Source organism: Mus pahari, chromosome 3, assembly GCF_900095145.1.
Source record: "Mus pahari chromosome 3, PAHARI_EIJ_v1.1, whole genome shotgun sequence".
NCBI classification, from domain to species: domain Eukaryota; kingdom Metazoa; phylum Chordata; class Mammalia; order Rodentia; family Muridae; genus Mus; species Mus pahari.
In genome coordinates this window covers 17,574,397-17,584,095 of record NC_034592.1, presented here as the reverse complement: position 1 = coordinate 17,584,095, position 9,699 = coordinate 17,574,397, and the positions used below count along the sequence as shown (strand labels likewise).

Genomic DNA, 9,699 nt, shown 5'->3' with positions numbered 1-9,699 from the left:
ATGAGCCACCATGTGGTTGCTGGGATTTGAACTCTGGACCTTTGGAAGAGCAGTCGGGTGCTCTTACCCACTGAGCCATCTCACCAGCCCAAAAGAAATATTTTTTAAAAGCTCATATATTTAAGAGAAAAACTAGAAATACAGTTTTCCTTTACATAGACATAAATTTCTTAATAATTTAAGATATTTACATTGCACTGAAAAATGATATACTGCCTGTCTATCCATTGCCTTCCTCCTGGCCACCCTTTGTAGAGGCAAACAATATAATTCCTTCCAGTAAATGCTTCTATTAAAGTGAGAACTACCCCAAAATCATGCCAATGCTTAGCCAGCACACACAAGCAATAGATGCCCAAACTAAAATATTTTGTAACAGCTTCTCTCAGGGATCTGCAAGGCCTCTGCAGAAACCAGAAGGATCTCCAGAGGGAGTTGAAAGCTATATAAACACATTGTTCCAGCTGGGATACAAAGAAAGGGCTGACCAGCTAGGACCTGAACTATTAAATGTTAACTCTAAAATCTCTCAGAAATGTTTGATCATTCTCCTTATTTGTTTTTAAAAGATTTATTTGTTTGTTTGTTGTATTCTAAAAGGACATTGGATCCAATTACAGATGGTTGTGAGCTACCATATAGTTGCTGAGAATTGAACTCATGACCTCTTAACCCCTGAGCCATCTCTCCAGCCCCTTCTCTTTAGAGCAAGCAGTTCTCAACTTGGAGTTGTGAACCCTGCGGAGGTAGAGCAAAGGACATTCACAGGAATCACCAAAGACATTAGAAAACACAGTATTCGGGGACTGGTGAGATGGCTCAGCAGGTAAGAGCACCCGACTGCTCTTCCAAAGGTGCAGAGTTCAAATCCCAGCAACCACATGGTGGCTCACAACCATCCTTAACAAGGTCTGACTCCCTCTTCTGGAGTGTCTGAAGACAGCTACAGTGTACTTACATATAATAAATAAATCTTAAAAAAACAGAAAAGTATTACGTTTAAAAAGAAAAGAAAACACAGTATTCACAGTATGATTCCGACCAGCAGCCAAATTAAGAGTTGTGCAAATTAAGAGTTGTGAAGTAGGAATGGAGTAATTTCACGTGGTGTCACCACATCATGAGGAAACAGCATCAGGAAAGTTAAGAACACTGCTCTAGCGAGAGGTACAGCACAAGCCCCTCTGACATACTTACTGTTCCCCAGAACAGCTCTGGGAGAGAAGGGTCTGCCAAAACTTCACACGCTGTGTCAATTACATCCTGTGAAGAGAAGGAAGCCTTTTGTCTTTCTGGCATGAACCACTTTATCTTTTGTATGGTACTCCATTACCATAAGGACACCAAGGAACATGTTGCACAGCATGGCAAGAACTCTGGCTTACAGTCATGGCACAACCCTGCATAGTCTGCAGCCCTGGCTACTGCTGCAAGCCTGTGGTTCTAGCACTACGTGAGAAGCTGAGGCATGCACGTCTTATCTGTGGACAGATAATGCTGGACCACCAAATTCAACTTCTTGATCTGTAAATGCACATCTGTAGAATGGAAATGATAAAAGCTGGTAATACTATGTTTTGGCATAACCTGTCTCCCACATAAAAGACTAGTGTTTCTATACTTAGGTAGACCAAGCTCTTAAGTCAGACACAGTATCTTCTAATTTACTGTGTCCTCAGCGCTTAGCTTAGCACGCTTGACATCTGCCAGTCATTTAAGGAATACGGAGTGAATGAAAGAGAGGAGAGGGGCGATATATCACAAGTATGCATAAGCCCATGGAGGTCAAAAGAGGCTATCAGAGCCCTTGGAAATAGGATACAGGCAGTTGTGAACTATGACATGGACTCTGGAAACCAAACTCAGGTTCCCTAGAAGAGAAGCAAGTGTTCTTAACTCTCCAGCCCTAGGACATTTTCTTCCTTTATTTCTTTTCTTAAAGGCAGGATCTCAGTCTGAAGCCATGGCTATCCTGGAACTTACTATGGAGACCAGGCTGCCTTTACCTCAGAGATCCTCCTGCCTCTACGTTCTAGGATTAAAGGTGTGCACCACAACTAGCTGAACACTTTCTATCAACACGCCACGTCTTCTGGTTAACCTTAAAATAAAAGGTAAAAGCTGAAGTCACAAGAACTTTACCGTTCTTTAAAGTTTTCTGTTGGGGTCCAGGTAGCGGGAGTTTTGTCTGCAGGAGTGGCCTGACAAGCCACATAAACACCAGTGTCAGACAGGAGTTTATTGAGCAGTACTAGTCAAGCAGGGCCATGGTTCAGACAGGAGCTGAACCAGGATACTGAGTTAAGAGTCTACAGGATTTTTAAGCCTGAGACCCACAATCATCTGTGCCAAGTTCTTCTCAATCAGGGTTTAGGAGCAGGGCTTCTTAGGATCATGTCTCTGTTGTACACTTACCCTGCCCCCGTTGGTTGGGGTATTCAACTGTTGCCTGTCTAACATTCATGTGTTGTCAAGCAGCATGGGACTTGTCTGGCCTAACAGTCATGTCTTAACTTGTCAACCACAAAGTCTGTTTCACATACATGTCTCTTTCTGTTAAGTAGGATGTCAGTTCCCAGGGAGGTCTTGGGAACTTAAATTTTACTCAACCCCTACTCAAAATGGAAATCTTATTTTAAACAGATGCAGGTGTGTCTCTCTTATGGCGGGATCCATCCCGGGCAGCTTATAAATGCAAGCGCCATAAAAGCTCATACACAGGTGTAGGAAGGGCTGCTGAGTGGTTGGTTTGGGTGAGGGCTTACTGTGGCTAGCTGTATATATAAAGTCGTTCTAACCATTGTGATTGCTTTCCAAGGCAGAGAATATAACAATATGCAATCAACATGAAAAAGCTTCCTAACAACAGCAGGAACAACGTATAAGAAAGTTTCCTTATAATATTAGTAACAGCACAAAATGGCAGGCTAGCCAGTAACAGTTTCCTAGGCCCTAACATTGCACCTCGTCTTTGATATTTTACATAGGCTTTAACACTTTCTATGCTCCAAATGACAGGGCAGAAAATCTGAGTCTTTCAATGGACAACTATCTTATTTTCATCAATTTACAAAATACTAATCATTACAAATGAACACTATAAAGCCAAACAGTGGTGGTGCACACCTTTAATCCCAGCACTCAGGAGGCAGAGGCAAGAAGACCTTTGAGTTCTAGGCTAACCTAGTCTATAAACTGAGCTCCATGACAGCCAAGGCTACACAAAGAAACTTTGTCTTTAAGAATTATAAACACACAAATAAATAAATAGAAAAGTAATAGCAAGAAACAAATCTGAGGGGCATTGTGGTGACTGGACTGTAACTGAGGGGTAGCCTGACTGTAAAGACAGCCATGTACTGACCTGCTGGTTGCCCAGTGTGTGCAGCTCCAGCGAGGTGAGAGCAAAGGAAAGAAGACCATAGACACACATGCAGGCGGTACTTGTGGTGCACTGGAATGACAAAGCAATACGTGGTTAAATCTGAGTAACACGACTCTCTCCAAGACTCGGCCATCATATTTAGAGCCCTTGAAAACAAACCAAAAGTAATCTCTCATTATTTTCCTAATTTAGTTACAAGATTAGAAGGAAGAACTAACAAACATTACAGGAGTAAAGCCAAAGGAACTAATCTCAAAATGACCAAAGGTTTTGTAGATAAAATGAAAACCAAAGCTGGACCATGATGGTGCACAACTTTGACCTCAGCACCTGGAAACCAGGGCTACACAGAGAAACTGTCTCAAAACAACAGCAAACAAACAAACAAACAAAGAAAACTACATCCAGCCAAGCGACTGGATACACACTAGAGGATCTTATAACCTAATCCAAATGAGACACTCATCAACCTGTAGTACAGGGAAGTGCCTGCGTCTCAGCTGAGGATTCTGTTTTAAGACTAATTTCTCTGTAAAGCTTGCTGTGGTACTGGGTTTGAGGCCAAGGTCTCATAAACAAGCATCTAGGCTCGCATTCTGACCCTGAGCTTAATTCCCAGCCCCAAAGAGTAGTTTTCAGAGCAGCTTTAGGCTGGCATCAGAAAAAGTTGTCATACTGCCCTACAAATCCCATTTGGCTTACACATCTCTCCTTCCCAACTCATCCTTGGCAGCAGCTGCTCTTTTGAGTGTCACACTGATGGAACCACACACTATATGGCCTCTTCAAATTTACTTCCTTTACTTAGTGATATGCATCAGGATTCTCCTACCATTTTTTTCAGGGGGGTGGAGAGGGTTTGGAGAGGGGGAACTTGGAATCAAACTCAGGGCTTCATGTATGCTAGGGGAATGCTGCATAGCCAAGTTGTATCTACAATTCTCTTCCATGTTTTCTCGGGATTCATAGTGGATTTTTCTTCTTCCCCTTTTTCTTTTTTTCCAGCCAGGATTTCTCTGTACAGCCCTGGCTGTCCTGGAACTTGCTCTGTAGTCCAGGCTGACCTTGAACTCAGAGATCTGCCTGGTTCTGTCCTGAGTGCTAAGATTAAAGTGGTGTGCCACCACACTGACCTGTTGATTTCAAAACGGTGAGTGAGTAACACTGCACTGCCTGATGTGCCATAGTTTACTTTGAGCTCCTACAGGACATTCCCAGCTCTCCACCCTGGCACCGTGAAGGTGCTTATGACAGGAGTGAGGCTATGAACATCTGTGAAGGGGCTCTTCTAGGAGCACAGTCGTCTTCTCAGTAGGGGATCCAATGATTACAACACCAAACCTGCCTTTTCTTCTTCTCCTCCTCCTTTTCTTTTCTTTTCTTCTTTTTTTGGGGGGGTGCAGGTGGGAGCTATGGCACAGAAGATTAATTCTCGGGCCCCAAGTATGCTAGGTAAACATCTGACCACTGAGCCTGCTCCTGGTATTTCACTCCATACATCAACATGAGCTAACTAAACCAGGTAAACTCCAGCCTCAAGCAGAGACACAGAAGAGCTTCTCACTTATTGTTACAGGGCAACAAGTTCTCAGTCAGATGTCCAAGATTCATCCTTTAGAGCAGTGTTCTCAACCTTCCTAATGCTGCGAGCCTTTAATACTTCCATAAAAACTGTTTCGTTGCTATTCCAAAACTATAAATTTCCAATTTTATGAATTATAATGTAAATATCTGTTTTCTGACAGTGACCCTTGTGAAAGGTCGTTCAACCCCCAAAGGGGTCACAATCCAACTGCTTGCTCTAGAACAAGAGTCAGACTTATCGTCAGTTCAAACTTTACCACTTACTAAGTATTCCTGATTGCAGCAAATTACATCCTCCTGGGTCTCGGCTTTCTAAGGTGTAAGTAAGATAGCTGGTACTCCCACGACAAGTGATACCACTGGGGAGTGCTAAGAATGCTGCCTGACCACCCTACAAAGCCAGTGAAAACATCATCACAAAGCTGGCACAGTGGCATATGCCTGTGCTTCAGGGCCTTCTGAGGCTAAGGCAGAAGGATTAAGAGTTCAAGGCTGGCTAGAGCTACAGACTAAGATCTTATCCCAGTAAAGAAGAAAAACCACAATGAGGGGCGGGAGAGATGGCTCAGTGGTTAAGAGCACTGACTGCTCTTTCAAAGGTCCTGAGTTCAATTCCCAGCAACAACATGGTGGCTCACAACCATCTGTAATTGGATCTGATGCCCTCTTCTGGTGTATCTGAAGACAGCTGCAGTACATAAAATTAATACATAAATAAAAAACCAAAAACCTACAATGAACCAAGTCACCACCTCAGGTCTCTCACTGTTCTCTAGGGCCTGCCCTCATGCCAACTACCAACATACAAAACCTTACATCATTTCCTCCGCTGGCGAGTGACCGAAGCAGTCGAGTCAAGTACTGAAACACGTTCAGCTGGATGGCCATGCCCCCTATCTTCCTGACCACACTGCTGGTCTCTTCTGGGTTCAGTGTGTGACGGAGGAGAGCCCAGGCTAAAAGCACAGGGGCATGGTGCGGAATGTCTCCCAAGGTCAACATCACTCGATCCATATCCTAATAAGGGGAAAAAATACTTGTGCCTATGAAAAGGAAAGGAAAGGACTGGCTTCGGCCAGGCACGCCAGCATCTCAACCAAGCCTATCACCTAGAGATCCTGGCTCCCCCACACCAGCACTGCCCTTCAACTCGACCATCTTGCTAGGAAACCCAACCACTCTTAACTGTCATTCACATTTTTCTTCTGATTTTATATGACCTTAGTTTAAAACTATAAAAGACATCTTAAGACTTTAGAGCCGTTATCAGTCTGATCCTTCTGAACATTCTGTGACCTCTCCCTTTCTGTCTTTCTAATCATTCTACCTCAGTGTACATCCCTATTTTTTCCCCACAAATGCCTATAACTCCAAAGGATTTGCCCTCAGACCATCTCTGTTAGTGTGTCTACTTCCTATTAGCTTTAATTATCATCTCTGTACAAATAATGTTGAGTTCTCCCAGGCCTAATTAAATATACAGAACTAAAAGTTGTGTGCATCAGGGTAGTTGAGAGAGAGGTTAAGGGAAAGGCTCTCGAAAGTTCACCTGGCAAATAAGGCCATCCTGAGCAAACTGGTGCAGCTCTCGCCTGTCGTCCAAGGCGTACTTGTGCAAGGACTCGATGTCCATCCCTTCCACCAGGATGAGGGCACTGAAGTACCTGGAGCAGAGAGCCCACAGCAGTCTCAGTCATGCTGTTCTGGGCTGGGTTGAAACCAACGGAAGCTATAGGCCCTCCCCATCATGAGCATATTCACTCTTGTTCCCACTGGGCCTGGTTGGCTGTTGTTGGTTTGTCTGTTTGGTTTTTCAGACAGGGTTTCTCTGGGTAGCCCTGGCTATCTTGGAACTCACTCTGTAGACCAGGCTGGCATCAACCTCACAGAGATCCTCCTTCCTCTGCCTCCCAATGCTGGGATTAAAGGCATGTGCCTCCATCACCCAGCTCCTGCTGTGCTTTTAAACATGAAGTTTTGTGGTGCTGAGTACCAAACCCAGCATGTACTCCTCCACAGCTGGCTCTCAGACCTTGGAATGTATTTTATCTTCTTGTTTCCAGCACAGCTCAGTTTCACATACCTGACATTGACCTGTGGCTATGCACATCATTCAAGACAAATCAGAACTAACACTCAAGTTCTCCGTAGCTATAACTTACACCTGACCCAGCTTTCACTCCTCAAATGTCTGTCTGTCTGTCTTTTTTTTTTTGGTTTTTCTGAGATAGGGTTTCTCTGTGTAGCCCTGGCTGTCCTGGAACTCACTCTGTAGACCAGGCTGGCCTCGAACTCAGAAATCCACCTGCCTCTGCCTCCCGAGTGCTGGAATTAAAGGTGTGTGCCACCACTGCCTGGCCTCAAATGTATTTCTTTGCTCACAGGATAAAAGGCATCAACATGTAGCTATATCCATAGCCGTCAGTACAGAAAAAATAATTTCAAAGACTATAGACAATGACCTCAACGAGAGCAGAGACTAAACATGGTGCTCTTCAGTGCCACAGTGGCCCCTGCACTGTGCCTGCTCTAGTTGCTCACAAGGACTCTTATTGAATGGATGAGTCAACCAACCTCCTAGATTAAGATAATCACTCCCTAATTTGCTGGGCAGTTGCAACACACCTTTAATCCTAGCACTTGGGAGGCAGAGGCAGAAAGATCTATCAGTTTGAGGCCAGCCTGGTCTAAAGAGCAAGTTCCAAGACAGCCAGAGCTACACAGAGAAAAACTATCTTGAAAAACAAAGAAAAGGCAGAATGTCTTTGGGACTAAAGAGATGGCTAAACACTAAAAGCATTCGCTATTCTTGCAGTGGATCCCATTCAGTTCCCAGCACCCACACAGTGGCACACAGGGGACTCAATGCCATTTCCTGTCCTCTAATAACAGCAGGTACACAAATAGCACGCACATAAGACACACACATACACACACACACTCACACAGTAAAGTCCCCTTAATTCCAAACTATACCTCTTACAGGTACAGGCCATGCAGACACACACACCTACTTCCCCGCCCACTAAATGAATGGAACATCTCCCCTCTCCATCCAGTCACAGAACCACTGCAATACCAACTCCGTACATAGTTCATTAATTGAAATCCACTCAGACTTACCCAATGCGATCTACAAAAGGGTCCATGGTTTCATCCACAAGGTGTCTGTTGGTCTGCCTACTACCAAACCCTTGCTCCTTGAACATCTTGGTTAGTACCAAGAGGTCACTGGGTGCCATCTCGAAGTATGCATAATAGAGGAAAATAATTTCTAACAGCATGGACTGTTCCCGGAGGCACTGAACCAACCATCGAGACACCTGACGCTCAGTCTGAACCGACAGAGAGAAAATGGGAGAAAAACAGTTAAGATTATAAAACAAATTAACTTCTTTCTTTCTTTCTTTCTTTTTTATACACAGGGTCTCGCTGAGCAGTCCTGCAGAGCCTAGAACCAGCTATGTAGACTAGGCTGACCTCAGACTCAGGGATCCTATATATGCCTCCCAGGTGCTAGGATAGTTAGTCCATCCCCCACCCCAAGTGCTGGAATTAAGGATGTGTACCGTGACATCCATCCCCCAAGATGCTGCTTTTATTGACTAACATATCCATAATAAAGTTTAAAAAAATACAAAATGTAGAATAAAGTGTTGTCTCTGTTGTTTTTATTGCCCAGTCACCTACACTCCTGTACAAAGCAACCGGTCTTGGATTCCAGTCTCTTTTCAGGAATGTGGCAAATGTAATAACAGGTTCTGATTCAGCCTACATTCTTTCTCTAAACTGAATACCATGGTATAGTAATGACTTGGCCACTCCCCTTTTAAGTAAAGGGCACGGTCTCAGCCGTGTATTCCCACTCCTTTGCATAGAAACGTTAAGCAGATTTGCTAGTGCTTAGCTAGTTACCTCTTTTTATTTTGTCTTTTTTTTTTTCCAGAGCTAAGGATGGAACCCAGGGCCTTGCGCTTGCCAAGCGCTCTACCACTGAGCTAAATCCCCAACCCCTAGTTACCTCTTTTTAATGTTGCACAGAATTCCCCTGCATATAAATTTGTAATTCCAGAGTCCACTTGGAGGAGTTGGGAGGGGGGGCGGGTGTGTGTGTATTTGTGTATGTTTACAAGAGTCTCATGTTGTCCTTGAACTCACTACCCCATCCTTTTGCTCTGTTCTCCCAAGTGCTGAGATTATAAGTGTGCACCACTTCCAGCTTATTACCAATCTTTGCTAACATAATCATTCTATAATACCTACAGAACAATCTGGCAAAAACAATCAGTAAACAAAAGACCTGGACAACCTCAAGCAGCCACCACACTCTATGACTGTCAAGCACATGTTATTTAAACAGACATGACCATGGCACATTTACCTAAGATGGGAAATAAGTAGAGACCATGGCACTAGTTAGAGACAGACTCTTACCTTAGCTATCCATGCTACAAGACTGGAACAAGATGTAACAGCTGAGGGATAGTGCCTTTAAAGCACTACGAGAAGCTGCTGGCTGTGCCTCATGTCTGTAATCCCAGGACTCGGGATGAAGACAGCAGGATAAACTTGGGTTAAAGGGCAATCTGGGCTACTGAGTGAGGTCTGATAAGTCTAGGCTATAGAGAGAGACCCATTTTCAAAAAAAAAAAAAAAAAAAAAAAAAAACAGCCAAATAAAAATGACACAGACCTATAGTCCCAGAAATAAGGAGACAGGAGGACAAAGAG

At 43.9% G+C, this 9,699-nt stretch overlaps 1 protein-coding gene across 1 annotated transcript in view; it reads right to left on the bottom strand.

The window, feature by feature from the left end:
- Nup188 (nucleoporin 188) overlaps window positions 1-9,699 on the bottom strand; it is a 47,372-nt gene that overhangs the window by 28,081 nt on the left and 9,592 nt on the right. The window contains exons 8-12 of the mRNA XM_021191972.1: window positions 8,093-8,304; window positions 6,519-6,633; window positions 5,786-5,986; window positions 3,365-3,454; window positions 1,198-1,263 (exon numbers count right to left, since the gene is read on the bottom strand). Coding sequence (XP_021047631.1) covers window positions 1,198-1,263; window positions 3,365-3,454; window positions 5,786-5,986; window positions 6,519-6,633; window positions 8,093-8,304 — 684 coding nt within the window. The remainder of the gene's footprint in view (window positions 1-1,197; window positions 1,264-3,364; window positions 3,455-5,785; window positions 5,987-6,518; window positions 6,634-8,092; window positions 8,305-9,699) is intronic.